The sequence below is a fragment of the Sorex fumeus genome, unplaced genomic scaffold, assembly GCF_029834395.1.
Source record: "Sorex fumeus unplaced genomic scaffold, SorFum_2.1 ptg000035l, whole genome shotgun sequence".
Taxonomy (NCBI): domain Eukaryota; kingdom Metazoa; phylum Chordata; class Mammalia; order Eulipotyphla; family Soricidae; genus Sorex; species Sorex fumeus.
Genome location: NW_026606092.1, coordinates 12,965,515 through 12,988,197, shown reverse-complemented (window position 1 = coordinate 12,988,197; position 22,683 = coordinate 12,965,515). Strand labels below are relative to the sequence as shown.

The following is a 22,683-nucleotide window of genomic DNA, read 5'->3' as shown; positions in this document are numbered from 1 at the left end:
GCACAGAGCCAGGAGTAACCCCAAGCACTGCCCAGTGTTCTCCCACCCCACTGAAAAAATTTTTTTAAAAAATATGTAGCATTATGCTATAGATTTTAGTATTTAATAGGACTTAAATATCCATTTCACTGAACTGCAATGGAATATTTATTCACTTTAGTTCATTAAAGTGAGTGTATGGAGATGAGGATGAAAGGTTGACATTTATAAGAGTTGAACTTGATATGTGCTTTCACCGAATTATTCCAGAGATCTGAGTTGCTCTTAAGGCTCACAATAAGTCTTCAAAATCAAGAGGGACAGTCCACTAGCTCAGTTTGGGTGGTGTCATCTGAAAAGAAATATGCAAAAGGGTGGTTCTTACCTCACTTATTTGCAGAGAATTGGCTTTTGCCAGGACAACTTCTGGAGTGTCAACAATGCAAGTAAATTTCAAGGCCTGTGGTTTTGTTCTGTAGAGTTTTTCATTCACTAGGTCTTGCGCACCCTTTACCCGAACCATTTCCACAGAGCCTTCTGGCATCCAGCCAATGCCTCGCAGCCATTCCAGATCTGCTTTATACACACTCTACAGAGAAATTAGACAGAAATGTTAATATGCCATGCCTTAATTGAAAAATAAAGTCCATGGGGTTGAAGGGTTAACAAGAGAAAGCGATGGTGGTTCCAAAGGGCCCCAAATTTTACATGATTCTGGAGTTTTTGGATCAATGTTAAAGTAGTTTGTGAATGTATAATTATCCCTTCTAGTCATCTACGGGAGTAAAATTGTAATAGTGCTAAAGTTCATAATTTTATATATTTATTAAATTATATAATGAAAAACAAAATTTAGGAAATTTGGTGGAAACTCATTCTATCTTTATAGCATAATAACTAACCCAAGGAAAATGTACTGTGCTTTAGACAATGTGGCAGCTATTTTAGTAATATTAATGACATGTTTGTTTTAAATATATGTTCATTGAAAAAAATAATGAAGATCATGAAAAATAATATGGATTCTATAGCAGGGAATAAAGGACATGACTTAAGTAGGGCAAGACCTTCACCCATGTCTTGGTATCCTAAGTGGGGGGTTGTATTAATCAACATGATGGTGCTCCCAAGGAGTTGTGCAGTGTGCAACCCAGGGTTGGGTCTACAGGGATCAATTATAAAAACTGGACAATTAAAAAAAACTATGTCTTCCCATACAGCTTTTCCAAAATTAATGTTTTCTTACATCACTCTGAAGATCGTAGGCCTTCCTTGCTTGGATAACATCATTTTGATCAGGTAAGCATGTCCACTGATGCAGGATATTTCGATAATCCACATCACTGACCAGAGTCTGACATTTCTTTGCCAGCAGGATGCCCAGCATATCCACTGGGCTGGTGTACTTGGTCTTCCACTTCTGAAAATCTTTTTTGTATTCCCGTTCACTTTGAATTTTCCCTGCGTGTATGGCACACATAATCCTGGGGTCATCTTCAATGCTCTGGGCCCCAATGTGGTGGCCTTTCTGTTTCTCATATGCTTCTTTATATTTGTACTAAAATGCAAGAAATACAGTTTTAGAAACCAAATAAAAGATGACAGGTATGATGAAAACAATAGGTGTGAAATCCAAAACCAAATGGGCAAAAAATTCACATTGCAACCTTCAGGTACCATAACCACACACACATATAACATTATATATATTAGTAAAGCAAGATAGTATTATTGAATGAAACTTACTAGATGTGGTGTGGAGGGGTGAGAAGGAAAAGAATAATGTTCAAGAAATAACAAGAACTTGAAAGAGCAAGCAAGCAAAGGGATATTGAGACAAGCAAATAAGATACTTGTTCAGGGAGAACAAGGGCCAGAAGAGGAGGCCTCCACTAATTTTTTTTTTATAATTTATTTATTTATTGAATCACTGTGGGAAAAGTTACAGAGCTTTCGGGTTTAGGTCTCAGTCATGTAAATATCAAACACATTTCCCTTTACCAATACTTATTTTTAACCCCGAACCCCAATAGACCCCCACCTTCCCCCACCCCTCCCAATTCTTGTGAGGCAGATGAGTTCTAGTTAATACTCTATCTACTTTGACTAGATAGATTGTTTCGATAGAAGATGCACAATTATTGTTTAGAGTTTACGACCCACCCCCCACAATCAGATATGCTGAAACAGCGTTGTGAAATGATTTGCTTTCTACAACTTGGTTTAAGAATAAAATGATGTCGCGCGGACGCGGTTTTGAATTTCTGCTATTTTACTTATTGACCCTGGAAGAATTTCTATTAAAAGTTAGATAGTTAAGAGATTGGTTTCTGTGCCCGTGCGGCCGCCATCTTTCTTTCCAGAGAGGAGCGGGCGGGCTGGTCAACACCCTTTCCCCTCCGGGCAGGCTTGGTGGCGCTGTTTAACACATAGTCCATTTGCTTTTCTGCTCCAAGCGGCTGGTTCTCTGTGCTAAGTCCTTGTGCCTCCGGGGCCGTGGCCGTGCCAGAGAGCCGCTCGTGGGGGGCAGCTGGAGACCTCGGTGGGGCGTGGGGGACGGCCCACAAAGCCCCCCTTCCCATGAGGTCCCCGCCGCTCCCGCCGAGCCCGGCTCAAACCGGCTGTCCACAAGGCTCCCGTGCGGCCGCCATCTTTCTTTCCAGAGGCCTCCACTAATTTTTAATCAGTTTTTGATACCAACAAAATTATAACTCTATGGGATGCATCCTGATTGACCCTTTTCTGAAGCAATTCTAGCAACAACTCAAAGTGACCTGTCTGCTGAGACCTCAGGGGAAAGGCCACAGAAGGCAACAAACAGGAAGCGGGTTGGGGAAGAATACATATAGAATTACTAAGTGTGGCCAGACTGCAGCACTCTGGGCTGTTAGTAACATGAGAGAGAGGCAGGTGAGGTGGAAGACACTAACATCACTGGCGATGTCTCTAGAGGCCTTGGCACTCTTGATGGAAATAGCATCAGCTCTCAGGTCATATTCCTTCATCTTTGCTTCATCCCATCCCTTGGTGTACAGTTTCTAGATGGAGGATTACGCATAACAGAAAAATAAAATTGTTTTAGAAAGTGAACAGGTAAATTCCAGAAAGAAAGGTCGGAAACGTATTGTAATTATTATTGGAAAGTTTCAACAGCAATCAGAAAAAGTCTTACTTGGCTGATATTAGCAGAATTGCTCTTGGCCAGCAGGATTTCTGGGGTGTCGGGCATAACATGGATGGAAGTCTTGTCAGCATCCCAAGCTTCTGTGTATAAATGCTATGGAGTGGAGGGAATGGTAAAACTTTTGTTAAAGTCAGAACATTACAGTCTGACTATAATTACTGTAACATTACAGTCATTGTTACTAAATCCATTTAACCATAAAGGAGCCTTATTAAAGCTATTGGGAGATGAGGGAATCAAAGATCTAGTTTGTTGAAATAGTGTCATAGTGCATATGAACCAATATAATGGTCTCAGTTATTAATTCTTTCATCCAGTGAATCTCAGTTGCCTCAGAGGCTGTCCAAGAATGGAGCTTCGCTATAGGACAATATAATGTACATTCTTAAACAGAGTCAGAAACAATCCCAAATTTAGACCTATCTCTTTACGTCCAACCTGTATGATCTGGAGTAAGATATAGCTCCTCATTTCTCAGAGGGGTCATGCTATCTTTCTAATCTAATATTTCAGGAAGATTAACTACAACATAAGCAAAATGCCTGAGTCAGTAGCAAGCACTCCATAACATTTGTGGTGTTTCTTACTGCTATCATCACTATGATTACTGCTGATTGACAGGTTTCTGGGGGGAGAGTTAGGGAAGCACTTCTGTAGTTTGAATCTTGCAAACCCTGTAGTTTGATATTTGACAGCTAATTGCAAATTATGCACTGAGCACCCACTCTTCCTAGCCAAATGTTTGGACAATGTCTAAGTGTGAGAAAATTCATGTAAGTTCAATTCAATATAAATGTCCATATTATAGATTTATCCAATGGACAGATAATTAGTCCAGTATCAATAAAAGATTGCTAGAACTCTGGGGAAAAGAAATGAGGATGTATCTTGTAAAATGAAACTTCACTTTCCAAAGTACATTTCCACAACCTAAGGGTTGTGAGCTGGCAACTCCTTGAAAGACAATGTGTTCTTCGGATTGCAGAATGAATCCTAAATGACAGTCTATTCCTTACAGAATGACTTAAAGCTGCCAATGGCTTGAACCTACTCTGCCCAGGAAAACAGGAAAAGAATGTCCTTGTCTATATGTTCAGGTCAATGCACAGAGAAATCAACCCAGACTACGCTATCTCTCACACACACAAAGAACTAGGGAACATGGCCGTGAGAAAACCACGCAGGTCCAACTAGAAGTCAAGCAGAAGATTTGTAGAGGGTCTGCATGAGAATTATGCAAAATTATACATTTCCCTTCTCTTGAAATCCTTCAGTGCACTTCCCACTTGATGAATTATATTTAAGGAAAGTATGACTCAGGGACTCAGGCATATGAAAAATCTAGAAACTCACCTTGCTCATTGTCAGGGCATTACTCTTTGCCAAAACAATCTCCGGAGTGTCTGTAATGCACGTGAACTTGAGCTGGTTTGCAGGCTGGCGGTACTTCCTGTCACTCAGGATTTCTCCCGCTCTCTTTGCCTTCTCAACCTCTACAGAGCCGATGGGAACCCATCCAATGCCTTTTAACCACTCAAGATCAGACTTGTAAATTGCCTGAAAACAAATGGTGAATTTTTATAGAAATGCCTTAGACAGCCCAGTGCCTGAAAGGCACATATAGACAATGTACACTTCTGAACCATATTTGTGCAAATTTCTGAAAATCCCACAATATTGTCTACTTGCATGTAGAGTGATTAGCCAAACCCTTAGTCTTCTGAATTCAGCCTAAGTTTTCAGTTTAATTTTAAAAGTTTATTATTATTTTTGTTTTGAGGCCATGCCCAGGGATGCTTAGGGCTTAATTCTTGCTCTGCACTCAGGAATCACTACTGGTGGGCTTGGGGGACCAGATGTGGTGCCAGGGATCAAACCCAGGTCAGTGGCATTCAAGACAAGAGCCTAACCCACTGTATAATCTCCAGCCAAAATTGTATTTATTTTTGTTATTTTTTTGATGTTTGCTATTTTAAAGATCTATGAAAAAAATCTCCCTAGTATTATGCAATTTTATTGCTAGGAAGCAATTTTTAAAATTTAAGCATTAAGAAAAAATAAATGCCTCTATTTGTGTTAATTATCTGATTTAATCGCCATGTGTCTTTGTGAGGACACAATCCTCTAGAACAGTTTGCTCCTTTATCATTGGACGATGGTCTTCACAGTCAACCATGCAAGATAGTGAAGCAATGATCAAAACTGAATGACCATATATAGAATTATGATGTTCTCTGGGAAACGCAAAATGTGCAATTTTTTCATATGTTTTCATATACATGTTTCTAAGTCAAAGAGAACTTGTCTTTTTACTTTTATTTATCTTCTCTTTTATGGTTAGCTCCTGTCTTGTTTAATTAAAATCAAAACAGTTTATCCTTCTTTCATCATCTCCAGTGAACTTAAACAACTGGCATATGGAGAATTTTCTCACAGAAAAATAGCTAATTAATTTTTATGACTTTTGAAAAACTTTTTAAAAACAATGCAACCACTTTCATCATTCTTACAAAAATGATGACTTGTCAGCACTTTATCTGTAAAACAAGCATTTGAGTCTCGAGGATGATTTACTGGGCAGACAACAAATGTGCCTAATACAATAGTAGGAAGCTAATTTTTTCAGTGTCTTAGGAAAAAATGGTCTCAGTGTATGTCAATCATTCTTAAACTTCTAGTAACAAGCTATATAGTCACTTCCTATTCATAGTCAGAGGAAAAGAGAATGCAATTAATGCATTTGGAAAATTGGGTTGCATTAAACTGGAAATTCTTAATTTGACTTGAATTGATGGGAATAGAAAAAAAACCCGGAGCTGGAGCAATTGTACAGTGGATAGGGCATTTGCCTTGCATGTGGCCGATCTGGGTTTGTTCCCCGGCATCCCATACAGTCCCTTGAGCACTGCCAGGGGTAACTTCTGAATGCAGAGCCAGGAAGTAACCCCTGAGCATCGCTGGATGTGATCCAAAAACCAATAAATAATTAAATAAAATAATAAATAATAAAAATAAAGATAAAAATAATAAATAATAATAAAAAATAAAGATAAAGATAAAAATGATAAAAATAAAGATAAAAAAGAAGTTGTTTAACAGTCTTATTAAAAAACCTTAATTTCTATCAACTTCTATCTGAAATATATCATTTCATCCAATTAAAAGTAAAAGCTGCATACTGGAGTAGTCTTAAGTATTACATGCTGACTGTAGCAATAGAGATCACAAATGTTTTTGCATCCTTTTTTAGTTCATACAAACATCTTGAAATATTTATGTTCAAATTTCTTTTGTGCTTGTTTTTGTTTTGGGGGTCACACTCAACTGTGCTCAGGGCTAACACCTGGCCCTGCACTCAGAGATCACTCTTGACAGGGCCTGGGGGACCATATGAGGTGTCAGGGATTGAACCTGGTTCAATTGCATGATTGAACATGCAAGAAAAGCTCCTTAATGGTGTACTATCTCTCCAGCCCCTTATGCTCTTTATTTCTTGGATAAGCACAAAACTAGAAAAATGCAGAGTTCATCGATTTTTTGAAAATAATCGCTAAGTTTCAATGATTCAAAAAAAGCATATACATTACTACTGTGTGGGCTTAATTTAATACACAAAAAGTTAGAAGCCCCTTTTAAAACCTTTAAGTACACACTGAAGAAAATTTGACCCACTCACATCACTCTGAAGGTCATAGGCCTTCCTAGCCTGGATGACATCATTCTGATCGGGCAGACAGGTCCATTCATGGAGGGGATGCTTGTAGTCTATGTCGCTTACAAGGATCTGGCACTTCTTGGCCAGCACCACGCCCAGCATGTCCACGGGGCTGGTGTACTTGGTCTTCCACTTCTCAAAGTCCTTCTTGTACTCCCTATCACTCTGGATCTTGGCAGCATGCAAGGACCACATTATCTTGGGGTCATCCTTAATGTCCCGGGCACCGATGTGATGGCCAACCTGCTTGCGGTAGCCTTCCTTGTACTTGTACTGGTAAAAAAAGAGTAGGGATGTGCATTAATGATAAGGGTGTCTTATTTATATCCCATTGCAAAGTTTCATATAGTAATTGACTTTATTTTCACCATCAGGAATTTGAGGAAAAGAACTCTTTCCACAAAATAGAAGCCTGATGCCTACAGACCTCAGGTTATTTGTCTAAGGTCATCTCACAGTAGGTGGCAGGAATGAGACTAGATTGGAAAACTTCTGGTTCCATATAGTTTCCCCTTCAACTAACCTATACTGCGTAGTTTACATTTCATTGCCTATGTACTGCAGTCAAACATCTGTGTCATCTAACAGAGACCTCCATAATTTAAATTTTAAAACACAGTGATTTTTTTTTACCTAAAAGATATTTGATATTAATAATATTTCAGAATATATTACCATTAGAATTTATAGTGAATTCCCTGGTTGAGAAATGCTTTGATTTTCACCAGGAATTATCACCTTGATTAGCATACCAAATGTCCCTGAACTTTTTTTTTTTATTAGTAAAACACCATGAGGTAGAGTTATAGACTTAAAAATTTTTGTGCTTGGGTTTCAGTCACACAATGATCAAGTACCCATCCCTCCACCAGTGCCCATCCTCTACCACCACGGGTCCCAGCATCCCTCCCACCCCCACCCCCCCCTTCCCACCCTGAACTTTTTAAAATTAAATTAAATTTAATTTATTTATTTTTTGCTTTTTGGGTCACACCCGGCGATGCACAGGGGTTCTCCTGGCTCTTCACTCAGGAATTACTCCTGGCAGTGTTCGGGGGACCATATGGGATGCTGGGAATTGAACCTGGGTCAGCTTCGTGCAAGGCAAACACCCTACCCGCTGTGCTATCTCTCCAGCCTGTCCCTGAACTTTTACCTTGAGAGAATCATGCCTTTCTTTCAAAATCTATAATGACAGACTGCTGGGGTTTGAAAGATAATATAGGGCATTCAATGCTTGCCTTGAATCCAGACAACCCAGGTTTGATCCTTGGCATCCTACTTAGTTCCCCAAGTACTACCAGGAGTGATTCCTGAATCCAGATTGAGGAGCTACCCAGGAGTATCGCTGGGTGCAGCCCCAACAAAAATAAATAAGAAATCTATAATAACATAGACTGTCCTATTTTACCATAAGACCATGGGGTGGGTCTTGCAGTTTAAAAGCCAGAAAAAGGCTTTAAAAATAAAAGGAATAAATCACGAGTGTAAGTCGTGGAACCCTTCACAATAGGATGGGGAGAATTCGAGTCCTAAGAAGCCCTAGTATAGAAGAGAGGCACTGTGCACCTCAGGTGATGTTTCTCATGAGAAAGGAAGTCTGCTTTGAAGTGGAGGTGGTATGAGTAGGAAGTCCAGGTTTGGAGCCATGAGAGACCCTCAAGCACTAAGCCTGGAGAAGCCAGTGAATACCGGTGGGGGTGGGGGTGGGGGTGGGTAGAGAGAGACAGAGACAGAGACATGAGGGGAGAGAGAGAGAGAGAGAAGGAAAGAAAGAGAAGGAAATAAAGAGATGGAGAGGGAGGGAAAAAGAGACAGAGATACAGAGAGAGGGAGGGAGAGGAATCAAAAGAGAGCTAGGGGGAGAGGGGGAGGGAGGAAGGGAAGAAGGAAGAGAGGGAGGGAGAGTGAGAGGGAGGGAGGAGGCAAGTGAGCACTGGTAAAGATTTGCTAAGTTTTCTTGATTTATTCTGTGTCCAGTTAGGGAGCTTCTGGTAGGAGAACCTCACTAACAGTCACAAAGGATGAAACAAATCTCCCAGACACATCCAACATCTAGTTTTCCTTTAAATCCAAAATGAAAGATTAGAAGTAGTAGTAAAGTGTTCACATTTATATTGACTGACTTATATGAGTTTCAGTATCTTTTATAAATATCAGAGGTGTAAAGCTATGAACAGTTCTTTTTTTCTTTTTGGGTCACACCCAGCTCTGCACTCAGGAATTACTCCTGGTGGTGCTCAGGGTACTATATGGGATGCTGGGAATCGAACCTGGGTCAGCTGTGTACAAGGCAAATGCCCTACCCCTCTGCTATTGCTCCATCCCCTGAAGAATTCTTAGTATCTTTAAACATCTTTTTATTTTTGTTTGGGGTCCACACCTGAATGTGCTCAGCACTCAGGGATCATACCTAGCACTGCTTGTGGGACCATATATGGTGCCAGGGTTCTATCCCAATAGAGCTACATGCAAGGCAAGTACCCTTCCCACTGTACTATTTCTCTGGCCTCTAATACTTATTTTAAAAATATACTTGCCTCATCTTTGTATAATAAACTCATAAGCACTCAAAAGCACAAAAATATGTGCTTTTCTCCAACTTTGTTATCATTTACATCTTTATACACAGGGGAATCACTAAGAGAAATTAAAATTTGTAGGAATACAACTGAAGTTCTGGCCAGAAATGCTTTAAAATTTTCCATCTTTTCACATCTTTAAGCGAGAAATACCTCTTTCAAGAGCAATAACTTACATCACTAGCAATATCTCTTGAAGCTTTGGCTGCCTGGATTGGAATGGCATCCAGACGCAAATCATAGCCTTCTTTCTTGGACTCCTCCAAAGCAAGTTTATAGAGTTTCTGTGGAAATAGAATCATTAATCATTACTCCTTCCATTTAAAAATAATGAAGCTGTTTATTATTAAATCGTCTCTGTCCTCATTTAAACTACAGAAAGAAATCTACAAAGTCAAGTATTAGGGTAGAGTTATAGATAAAAAATTTTATAAGTGCTCTGGGATTCTAAAGCAGATGTTCTAAACTTTGGGATTTTATTGAAAGGTTTAAAAAAATCAGGGCATATAATTAGAACAACTAGTTACTATTTCCATGATATTATAAATAAAGCCCCCCCACCCGCAAACACAATGCAAAAAAGACATCTGCACACCTATGTTCATTTCAGCACTCTCCACAAAAGACCAAATCTGGAAACAACCAAGCTGCCCAAGAGAGATGATTCAATAAAGAAGCTATGATACAGATGCACTGTGAACATTACTTGGCTCTAAGAAAAGATGAAGTCCTGCAATGTCGATGGTTCTGGAGAGTATCATGCTGAGTGAAATGAGTCAAAGGGAGAGGGACAGACACAGAATCATCTCACCCATATGTGGGTTTTTATAAAGAAACATAGGTGGGGAATATCTAATGCCTGAAGACAATAGAAACCAAAATCCAGAGAGCTGGTCCTTAGCAGGAAAGTCGCCACCTGGTGAGGGAAGAGGAGATAGGGAAGGGACCTCTATGACAATGATAAAGGGAAGTGGTGACTCTATTTTGTTTTTTTTTTTGTTTGTTTGATTTTTTTCCTTGCTTTTTGAGCCATACCCAGCCGTGCTTAGGGGTTACTCCTGGCTTTTCTTGGGGTATCATATAGGATGTCAGGGATTGAACCCAGGTTTGCAAGGCAAATGCCCTATCCACTGTACTATGGCTCCCCCAGGAAGTGGTGACTCTGGATGAGGACTGGGTGCTAAAAGGAGGTATAGTAACATGCATGATAGCTTGTCAGTTAACAGTAATATAAAGCACAGTGCCTTAAAGGAAAAAAGAATAAAGTGTATAGAGGCTGACTGGGGGGTGGAGGGGGTGGGGAGGAACAGGTGGGAGTGTGGGTAGGAATTTCTAGTCACTGTGGAGGGAAGTGGGCTCTGGTAAAGAAAGTGGTGTTGGAACGTTGTACGCCTGATCAATCTTAATAACTTTGTAATTCATGGTGGTTCAATTAAAAAAATTTTAAAAATATACTTTTAAAAGGCCATGTAATACTAAAAGAGGAGAAAGAATACAAAAACCCCTCCAGTTTAAAATAAAAGAATGTTTTTGGATTTATGAAAAACTCGGTGATCATCATTATTTTTCTCAGTTTCTGAGGACTGTGATCACAGACCACAATCAATCTGTAGACTTGAAGTTTGGAGTAATTCCCTCAATGGTAATGTTGGTGCTGGCAAATATGCCTGGAAAAATGTTGGTAAATAATACTAAATAATTATCAGAACATATTGAAGTAATAAAATAATAGAAAATGATGTGAAAACTCAATTTTTCAACCCAATGCCTGCCTACAAAATAATTGTCGCATCAAATAATGACTTGATAAACATACTGACCTGTAGAGTTATTTCTACATTAGCAGTCCATCCCCTGAAATCCTATTGTCAAAGGCTAGTCTATTTTGTGGATCTACTTCTAGCCCAATCTATCCGAGAAGATCTATGTATTTTATTGAATATAAGTTTGGAATAAGCATATTAGAGATTTCTCTAAGGAACAATTAGAATTTTTCAGTTTTGCCCTTCTACTCTTTTAAAGATTAACAGCTTACTCACATCACTGTAGTTGATTCTGTTGAGTTTGGCCAGCATGATTTCTGGTGTATCAGGCATGACATGGATAGTTTTCTTATCATTATCCCAGGCTTCAGTATATAAGCGCTAGAGGTAGAAAAGATGAAAAATTACTTTGAAGTTGAAAGAATTTTCTTTTTGTTTTGTGCCAATCAACTTTTCCTCTGTCCAAATAGAAATAAAGTTAGTAGAATTATATGAATTCCTATCAAAGAACCACTCTTTGCAAGAACTCTTAGCTTACTATTTCATTAAGTTGAAGATTTTACTCTTTCGTTTTTTGGAGGGGGTGGTATTCAGGACTTCCTCTTGACTCTGCACACAGGGGTCACTCCTAGTGAGGCACAGAGTGTCATTTAGGTATTGGGGATGGAACCTGGGTTGGGCACAGGCAAGGCAAGTACCCTATCCACTGTACTATCTCTTCAGCCCCCGTGTTGACTATTTTTTATTAATTTTTTTTACAGTTATGACAAGTAATTGGATTGTAATCCTTAACATTTGTCCGGCATAGAATTATAAAATAATTGCAGTATTTGTTATTTTAACAGGAGCCTCGTAATTTCAAGTATCACTAAACAACTCTGGTGCTAAAATGAAATTTTTTTCAAAGGAATCGTATATCTTATTGGCATCTTTAAAATTGTACTCTGTCAGAATTTTCAATTTGTTCTGTGGTAAAGTCTGATGTTTACTCTAAAGACTCACTTTATTCATGGTAATCGCATTGTTCTTTGCCAGAACCTGCTCCAGAGAGTCTGTTATGCTGGTAAACTTCAGTGTGTCTGGACGTTGACGGTAGATGTTGTCACTCAGTATCTCTGTGGCCCTCTTGGCTTTAACAACTTCCAAGGAGCCAATCGGAACCCAGCCAATACCCTTCATCCATTCCAAGTCTGCCTTATATACATTCTATAAGTCAATGGATAGGAATCACATTTAGCAAATAATACACAAGATTTACTCTCATAATATGAAACATAATAAAGAAATACAAAACTATTGAATGAAATAAAGTTCCCAGCATAACTGGTCACTCATTTATACACATTACTGAATCTTGATCATATTTTTCCCCTGAGCTTTTTTAGGTACAGAGGATTGTACCAAGAATGATGATTTTTTTAAAAAATAAAAAGTAAAAAATCACAGTCCATTGTGAAGGATATGTATTATAAGATTTTTACACATATGCAGAGCTTCTGAAGTCTTGAAAAAAGTTCTCTAAAAGCACTAAGACCCATGCTCAAATCAATGTTTTGAGAGTGTTATAGTCATGACTCCTACTTTAATTTCCATCTTCAAAATCACAACTTATCAATAGCGTAGGATTAATATATGAGATATTTCTCTAATTATTCATTTTATTTTACTCTCATCCGAACATGATAGATGAGTCTACATGAGATGATTGACTTTGAAAAATCAGAGAATGTCTTAATACTTTGCTGTCAATAAAGAAAACATGAATGTTTGTTTAAATTACTAAAATAATTTGACTTAATATTTGGGTTCCTACTTTTTCCACATCAAATATATATTTCCAACTCTTTCACTTCAAAATTTGTAACTACATATTTTTGAGGAATTTAAAAAATTTTTAAAAAATCTAATTCAAAGAAAGTTTCAGTCACTAATGAGAAATGCACCTGTCTGTTACTGATAATATCTTACATTATTTTGTATTTTACAAATAATTTCAGGAGAATAAAAAAATGTGAACAAATATTAGTGCTCCCAATGAGAAACTCCTTTCAAACATTCTGACACAAATTGCAGTCTATTGGCACTAGTCAGAGCCATTAGATGTGTTTCAGAAGTATCTGGGGTGGGTGGGCTACATTCATTTGTGCTCAGGGCACACTCCTGGCTCCACACTCCTGTTGGGATTCAGAGGATCATGTGGAATGGTAAGGATCGAACCTGAGTTAGCTACATACAAGACAAGCATCTTACCCACTGCTCTAGCTCCCATCTCTGTGGTGCTGGGAATGGAACCCAAGGCTGCCTTATGCAAGGCAAAAGGCATACCCCTTGTACTATCTCTCTGGCCCAGATGTATTTTTAACATACAAAACTAGCATCAGGGACACTTACATCACTCTGGAGTTCATAAGCTTTCCGAGCTTGGATGATGTCATTCTGGTCAGGCAGGCAGGTCCACTCATGAAGAGGATGTTTATAGTCCACATCACTAACCAAGGTCTGACATTTCTTGGCCAAAACAATACCAAGCATGTCCACTGGACTGCTGTATCTGGTCTTGTATTTCTCAAATTCTTTCTTATACTCACGATCACTCTGCACTTTAGCAATATGAAGGGACCACATCATCTTTGGGTCATCATGGATTGCCCGGGCACCAATATGGTGCCCCAACTGCTTCCGATAAGCTTCTTTGTATTTGTACTAAAAGAGAAAACTCAGTTAATGAAAGGAAGCATGAAAACCCATTCCCTATTGTTCTTCCTGTGATGATACTTCGTTATGAACTAAGAAATGAGAGTTTGCTGCTGAAATGCTTCCTCTTGGGGCAGGCTAACTTTCAGAGGATATTGTACCCAACCACATGCTTCCAAAGAGTAATTCCCCAGTGATTCCTTCATATGATGCTAATAAACTTTAAGTTGACCCAAGGTGGTTGAAAAGAGAGTTCAATGACTCCAGTACATGGCGGTGTTTTGGGTGAACCTCTCTGAAAATATATCTCATATATTTACATGGTTTTGTATTTTATATACAAGATATGCTAATATGGTCCCTTACAGTTTCTCTCCTAGAGCACTCTGATCAAAAGTTTTCTTTGCAAAAATAATCTGGGAGGATTTAGATGGATAATGACTAATAAGACTTCCAACTGCGTTCTAAATGTGGATTTCCTATGCAGGTGGCTGGCTTATTGGCAACAAGCACAAAAACTCAATCAGCTCTTACATCACTGGCAATATCCCGGGAGGCCTTGGCAGCTACAATGGGAATGGCGTCACTCCTCAGGTCATAGCCTTCTTTCTTGGCTTCTTCCATGGCCTGCCGATAGAGGCTCTAGAGAAAGAAGTAGTAGCTGTTAGATAAAATAACCACTTTCTTTTGTCAGAGGGAGAACACTTTTGTGTGAAGAATTGCACTAGTATGTTCTGCTTTCTTTTCATTTGTTTGTTTGGGGTTCACATCTGGCAGTGCTTAGGGATTTCTTCTGGCTCTATGCTCAGAGATAACTTGTGGAGGGCTCAGAGGGCCATCTATGGTGCCAGGGTTGGAACCCAGGGCTGCCATGTGCAAGGCAAGAGTCCTACCTGCTGTACTATCTCTCTGACCCAACACCTCTGCTTTTTAAATTTTTAACCATGTATATCCAAGCTTTTAAAGTAAAGTTCTACATTCTTTTATTATTTTATTTTATACTTTTATTTTTTTATTTTTTATTTTTTATTTTTTTTTGCTTTTTGGGTCATACCCAGTGATGCTCAGGGGTTACTCCTGGCTCTGTGCTCAGGAATTACCCCTGGCAATTCTCAGGGGACCATATGGAATGCTGGGAATCAACCCAGGTTGGCCACATGCAAGGCAAACACCCTACCAGCTGTGCTATTGCTCCAGCCCCCTGCATATACTTTTAAATTCACATTGTAATTACTCAGCTATTACAAAAGATAAAATTCTGCCTTTGGCTACAACTTGGATGGAACTGGAGGTTGTCAAGCTAAGAGAAGTGAGTCAGAAGGACAAATACCAGATTATCTCATTCAGATGCTGAATATAAAGAAACAAAGGAAGACAGTGGCTAATGGCCAAAGAAAATAAACCCTAATAAACCCTGAGACCCTGCCAACAGAACTGAGCTTGCTAACCAGTGACAGGCAGAACCTGAAAAGGGACCTACAGAAAGGTTGGAAGGATACTGGAATTTTGGTATTGGGTGCACATCTAAAGCACAGGTAATATCTTGCAAATCATGATGCAGCTATGCAAAAGTGAAATAATAAATATTTTAATATGAAAACTATCTTTGACCAAATTTTTATAGACCTTAACTCCTTAATTTTTATAGACATTAACTCCATGGCTCTAAAATATATTTGGACTGTTCAGTACTTGCTCTTTTCCATGAAATAAGCAGGAACTTTACATAAGTCCAAACAATTCTATTAGCAGAGAATGATTATATAATAATAAGTAATAATACCATTATGTGCATGCTAATCTAAGGATAATTTACTGTTTCTTAAAACTGATTTCCTCCATATCTATTCATTTTTGTCAACTGCTGGAAATTGCAACCAGACAAGGGAATGGCAAATATCAAAGATTTATGGGTCTAAAGACAAAATGAATAAAATTATATTTAAACTTTTTTTTGGTTTGTTTTCAGTTTTTTGGCTACACCTAGAGCAGGGGCTACTCCTGGCTTTATGCTCTAAGTGACTCCCAGCAGTGCTGATGGGACCATAAGTGGTACCAGGAATAGAACTAGGTTGTCTGCATGCAAGGCAAGTGCTTTAATCTCTGTATTAACTCTTTGGTCCCAATATTTACTAAGATTTTTCTGAGTTGGCAAGATGCCTACTGTTCAGGTTTGACAGTAGAAGAAAGGCCAGAGAAGGCAGAGGGAGGAGTATTCAAAGTTTGAGAATACTTACTCACTCACAGTAATTTTTTATTACTGTAATTGATTGTGAATGACTTACAAGATTTCTGACAACTCTACATACTGATAAAATAAAATTTAGATCATTTTAATATTGATATTTAATCAAAATTTCACAGTCACGGTCCTCCCATTGTTCATCAATTTGCTCGAGCGGGCCCAGTAACGTCTCCATCGTGAGACTTGTTACTGTGTTTGGCATATCGAATACATCACAGGTAGCTTGCCAGGCTTTGCCATGCGGGCGAGATACTCTTGGTAGCTTGCTGGGCTCTCCAAGAGGGGCGAAGGAATCGAACCCAGCTCGGCCGGGCCAGCTGTGCGCAAGGCAACACCCTACCGCTGTGCTATCGCTCCAGCCCAATTGAATGAATGCTTCAAGCAATTATTTTTATTATCTGGATAACATTTTAGACTAATACAAAAGTTAGTACTTTGAAAGAAGACTTGGTATTCCCTACTCATATAAAAATATGATCATGGTTATGATGACCCCAAGGAAATTCTTTTAAAAATTGTTGTGGGAGTTACAGCTAGTATTATTATAGGTTAAAAAAAATTCATGTAAGTGAAAAAATATAAATTACTGAAAATGTGGGCTGGAGCAATAGCACAGTGAGTAGGGCGTTTGCCTTGCATGCAGCTGACCCAGGTGACCTGGGTTTGATTCCTCCGCCTCTCTTGGAGAGCCCAGCAAGCTACCGAGAGTATTTCACCCACATAGCAAATCCTGGCAAGCTACTCGCGACGCATTTGATATGCCAAACACAGTAACAAGTCTCACAATGGAGATGTTACTCAGCCCACTCAAGCAAATCGATGAACAACGGGAGGATAGTCCTACTGTGCTACTGAAAATGTATGCATATATTTTCCAGTGGTCTCAAACTAAGGCCTCCCTATTTTGGGGGTGGGGGGCTGGTCATTCCCGGCAGTGCTCAGGGATTACTCCTGGATCTACACTCAGGGATCACTACTAGTGGGATTGCAGAACTATACGGAAAGCTGGGGATCAAACTTGGATTAGCCACATACAAAGCAAGCACTCTACCTACTGCATTATTACTCTAGCCCCAGATATTTTTGTGTTTAACTATCTATCCTATATTTTATTTTTGAATATAATGATACCTCAATTCAGGGTAGGTAAGGAAAATTAAAGAAAACAAAACTGAGCTTATTGATCTACATGAGGATTTAGTCCATAATTATGACATTTCTATTTATTTGCTAATATAAATATAGTCAAAACAAAAGAAATAAGACAAATGATCTTACCTCACTATAATTTATTTTATTTTGTCTTGCCAACATAATTTCAGGTGTATCAGGCATGATATGGATTTGGGTCTTGTCTTTGTTCCATGCTTCAGTATATAAGCGCTGAGAGGGATTAAAAAGGTCAAGAAATTAGATAAATAAAGTCATATATAGAAATTTTCATTTAAGAGCTTAAGATACTTGGAAGTGGATCTTCTTGCTGTGTGTTAGCTTTATGTTTCTATATTTTGGTTTTACACAATATTTACTATCACTAAATAAAAAGTGATTCTGGAATATAAAAAGAACACGTGTATTTGCATATTTGTGTGTGTTCTATTATTGGATTCCTCTACCCCAATTAAACTAACAGCAAATATTTTCTAAGCATTTACACTTCCAACTATATGTGCATACCTATATGTATCGTAGCCGCATTAACAAATTCTTGCCCATGATGTTGTTCATCTGATTAGTAATTGTGAATGTACCTGGATATGTCATCCTTAGATTTCTTTCTGAAAAATCCTATGGAAATGTGTATCTAACTTATTTGATCTATAATTTCCTACTTAAATATCTAACAAGAAAGAAATCTTGCCATGGATGACTCTCATAAACGTCAAACACCTTGAGCACCAAAGAAAAGAACTATTCTTTTTTAAATAAACACATTTATTTAGGAGCTTCCCAAGCAGTGCTGAGGAGGCTCTGAGCCCCTCATGAGTAGTTCAATACAGAGAGGTCTTGAGGCGGTTGCTGCTCAGGCCCTGCTGTGCTGGGCATTACCAGGTCTGCAGTACTCAGGGGTCTCTAAATCAGTACCAAGTGATGCTAAGGGAATCAAGTGTTGAGGATGGAACTGCGTATGCTCAGCTGCATAGAAAGCACGTACCCTAACAAAGTACTACGTTTGCGGACCAACTGTCCTATTCGTAACTTTGGGCAATTACCCAATGGATGGCAAAGCAGATATATGTGCATATATATGTGAATATACTTCTATTTCTATATAAATATTTTATATAACATTAAAAATACATGGAAAATACTAACATAACTGAGTAGAGAGTTCAACAAAATCACTTTGCAGAGAATGGTAATTAGATAAAAGAGAAAGATAATCAGATATCTTCAATGATATGTAGCCATGTTTTATTTCCCAATGGTTTGGTGCTTACCTTGTTCATTGTGATGGCATTGTTCTTAGCCAACACTTGTTCCAGAGAATCTGTCACACTGGTAAATTTCAGCTTGTCTGGAGGCTGGCGGTAGATGTTGTCACTCAGTATCTCTGTAGCTCTCTTGCATTTTTCTACCTCGAGAGAACCAATGGGGACCCAGCCAATGCCTCTCATCCACTGGAGATCTGCTTTATAAACATTCTGGTGAAATAAAATACAAAAGCATTAACTGAAGCTGTTATGACATGATTTTAAAAAGCAAATAAAGACTAGAACCCTTAAACTTTTGATATGTCTTTTATTTTTTATTTTACTTTTATTTATTTATTCTTTTGCTTTTTGGGTCACACACAGCGATGTTCAGGGGTTACTCCTAGCTCTGAACTCAGGAATCACTCCTGGCAGTTCTCAGGAGACCATATGGGACACTGAGAATCAAACCTGGGTTGATCGCATGCAAGGCAAATGCTCTACCTGCTGTGCTATTGCTCCAGCCCCTGATGATGTCTTAAAATATGAAGGCTTGGGACAGAGAAATGGTATAGTGAAAAGGATGTTTGTCTTGCATGCATCCAACCTTGGTTTAATCCATACCACCCCATATGGGCTCCTGAGTCTGCCAGGAGTGATCTCTAAGCACAGAGTCAGGAGTAAGTCCTGAACTGGGTACTGGGTATGGCTCTAAAACCAAAAAAAATTTAAAAATATACTAAAATATGCATGGCAGAGCCTAGCAAGCTACCTGTGGCGTATTCGATATGGCAAAAACAGTAACCATAACAGATCTCATTTCCCTGACCCTGAAAGAGCCTCCAATATGGCAGCGTTGGGAAAGATAAGGAGAGGCTGCAAAAATCTCAGGGCTGGGACAAATGCAGATGCTACTGGTGCCTGCTCAAGTAAATTGATGAACAACGGATGACAGTGACACAGTGATTAAAATATGAAGGCCAAATTAGATCCATCTTCAGGATGCTATATTCTCTCTAAAAGGAAATGAAGGCACAGTGAACAAGCTGTAGAGAGAAGAAACAGTATTCCTTGGAAGGGCTCTACCTAACCCTAGACTATCAGCTACAGATTATAATACATCACTGTCACAAACAGGTCTCAGTACTCACATCGCTCTGGAGGTCATAGGCCTGTCGAGCATGGATGACATCATTCTGGTCAGGCAGGCACGTCCACTGGTGTATGTAGTTCCTGTAGTCTGTATCACTGACCAAGGTCTGGCACTTCTTGGCCAGCACCACCCCCAGCATGTCCACGGGGCTGGTGTACTTGGTCTTCCACTTCTCAAAGTCCTTCTTGTACTCCCTGTCACTCTGGATCTTGGCCACATGCAAGGACCACATCATCTTGGGGTCATCCTTAATGTCGCGGGCACCGATGTGATGGCCAAGTTGCTTGCGGTAACCATCTTTGTATTTGTACTAAAATAAAAGTGGTTGTTAAAAAGAAAAATAAATAGGAAGAACTAAGAGTCATTTACTTAGAACTTCTTCCTTCTGAAATGCTAATTCTTGTTGAGAAATGGAATGGTCTGAATATAAGCTTATTTCCTCAACCACTAAATTTGGTTAAATTGCATGACAATACTCTAACAGGAAGACAGGTCAAACCTCCAAGTTCTGCGATTTACAGATATTAAGTTCCTAGAAACAAAGGTCCTAACATTTCAGAAAACCTGTCAAAATTATATACAGCCTTGTCTTTTGCTTTTGTATAAAGCCTAGTCATGTAATGTTACTCCTGAGTCTTCAGTATCATTTCACATCCTTTTCTCCCCTCGTCTCCCAAATCTAGCCTTGCTAACTTTCATTGGGTCACATGACTGCCTGAAGTCACACTGATCTGTTCTCCTAAGGACCTGCTCTCTCATTTGGCTCAGATTTGCTGGGATAGCTCATGTGAGAAAACAGATTGTGTCTCTGTGAGAAAGCATTTCAGGGCACACCATGATAAGTGCTGACTCTGGGTAATTTCTCTCTACTTTAAGGCAACATCTGATATGCAAAAAATTCAGTCATATGTTTACAGAAGTTTGAGTGGTTTACCCAAACACCTATTTTTTTTTTTTAGAGTCAGTAGAACATGAGATCAAACGTAGCAGTTTGCTATTTTGGGTTGACTGTGTTTTTCTGTATTCCTTTTTTAAAAAAAAATCCAAAAGGAAACACTTTGGAAATTTTCTTTTAAGAGAAAAGAGCTTGCAAAACTGTATTCAGAACAGGTTTAGAGAAAAGAGAATTTTCCTAGAGTTGGTCAGACCACTTTTTTTTTTAATGTTGAACAATTCATGTAAGGATAAAAAAAAAAACCTCTGGCATTTTCTTATTCTGCGAAGTCTCTGTGCTAAAAATATAGATATGAATTGCTCATAATTGCAGCCAGAAGCAACTGTGGATTAAAATTCAATTTTATGCTGAAACATAGGCTACCTCTAGGCTATGCATGCACCTGGATAAAAGAGTCTTTGGAAGTCATAATTAAGACAGTTCTTCCATGAAAAGCATCTTTAATTTAGAGAAGTCAATAAATCTGCTTTGACCAACACCTAGAAGCACTTTTCTGTGGCAGTGACAGAAATGACACTGTGCTGCCTCCCCTCCCTCCCCAAAAATACCACAGAGCACTCACGTCACTGGCGATGTCCCGGGATGCCTTGGCAGCCACGATGGGAATGGCATCGACTCGCAGATCGTAGCCTTTCTTCTTTGCTTCTTCGTTAGCAAGTTTATACAGACTCTGCGACCGAATTAAAGGATGAGCATCAGCAGTAAAATTTCAGAGGTTATCAAATGACAGACTACATTAAAAAAGAGTAGATGCCAGCTTTCTAACAATACTGGAAAGTAAATAAATTATATACTCTTAACTATGCCATTGGGCATTAGAAAGAAATGAAATATATAATGTAGATATATACTAATATTTTTATTATACATATTTCATAACATATATGTATGTTAATATAGTATGCCTAGTTACAGATTATAAAATATAGTAAATAGATTGATGGACATATTTCTGAGTGAAAATATTTAATATTATGTATAAGATTTTCATATTTTATATCTATTTTTATCTTTCTTACTTAAAAGTGGGCTGGAGCGATAGCACAGCGGTAGGGCATTCGCCTTACAAGCGGCCAACATGGCCGACCCGAGTTCGATTCCTCCGCCCCTCTCAGAGTGCCCGGCAAGCTACCGAGAGTATTCGATATGCCAAACACAGTAACAACAAAGTCTCCAATGGAGACGTTACTGGGCCCGCTCGAGCAAATCGACGATCAACGGGAGGGCCTTTACCTTTACCTTTACCTTACTTAAAAGTGTAATGACTATAATGCAATCTTTCATCATGTTTAAAAAGTAAATGAGAATGATTAGCATTCAATTTTAAACACAGTTAACTTGTCTGTCATCACAAGTACAAGATTTTAAGGTCTGATAGAAACCGATAAAACTGCACTTTATTTATTAATTTATTGAATCACCATGAAATACACAGTCACAAAGTTATTCTTTTTTTTTTTTTTGGCTTTTTGGGTCACACCCAGTGATGCTCAGTGGTTACTCCTGGCTCTGGACTCTGCATTCTGGCGGTGCTCAGGGAACCATATGAGATGCTGGGAATCGAACCGGGGTTGGCTGCATGCAAGGCAAACACCCCGACTTCCACAACATTATTCTTTTTTTTATGTAGAAGTACTGCTATTTATTCAGCCACTGATTAGCTGATTGAATTGTGCATGAACTCCACCTTACTTTTTCATTTTTTATAATTTTATTTATTGAATCACCATGAGAGCAGTTACAGAGCTTTCAGGTCTAAGTCTCGGTCATACAATGAAATACCCATACCTTCACCAGTGCCCATTCTCCACCCCCAACAACCCCAGTACACCCCCATCCCACACTCTCCCCCTAGCTGTGGCACAGATGATTTCCACATTACTCTCTCTACTTTGATCACATTCAATATTTTGACACCAGACCCACCATTATTATTTGAGATTTTACCCCAACACTCAGATCTGCTGAAGAGGCAACAGTAGACAATTTGTTTTCTATT

General features: G+C 38.8%; 1 protein-coding gene across 1 annotated transcript in view; it reads right to left on the bottom strand.

The window, feature by feature from the left end:
* Positions 1–22,683, bottom strand: part of NEB (nebulin) — a 234,600-nt gene that overhangs the window by 99,450 nt on the left and 112,467 nt on the right. Inside the window, exons 68-82 of the mRNA XM_056117623.1 lie at positions 21,247–21,354; positions 19,728–20,039; positions 18,604–18,807; positions 17,441–17,545; positions 14,452–14,559; positions 13,615–13,926; positions 12,226–12,429; positions 11,500–11,604; positions 9,637–9,744; positions 6,840–7,151; positions 4,517–4,720; positions 3,152–3,256; positions 2,910–3,017; positions 1,226–1,537; positions 365–568 (exon numbers count right to left, since the gene is read on the bottom strand). Coding sequence (XP_055973598.1) covers positions 365–568; positions 1,226–1,537; positions 2,910–3,017; positions 3,152–3,256; positions 4,517–4,720; positions 6,840–7,151; positions 9,637–9,744; positions 11,500–11,604; positions 12,226–12,429; positions 13,615–13,926; positions 14,452–14,559; positions 17,441–17,545; positions 18,604–18,807; positions 19,728–20,039; positions 21,247–21,354 — 2,811 coding nt within the window. The remainder of the gene's footprint in view (positions 1–364; positions 569–1,225; positions 1,538–2,909; positions 3,018–3,151; positions 3,257–4,516; positions 4,721–6,839; positions 7,152–9,636; positions 9,745–11,499; positions 11,605–12,225; positions 12,430–13,614; positions 13,927–14,451; positions 14,560–17,440; positions 17,546–18,603; positions 18,808–19,727; positions 20,040–21,246; positions 21,355–22,683) is intronic.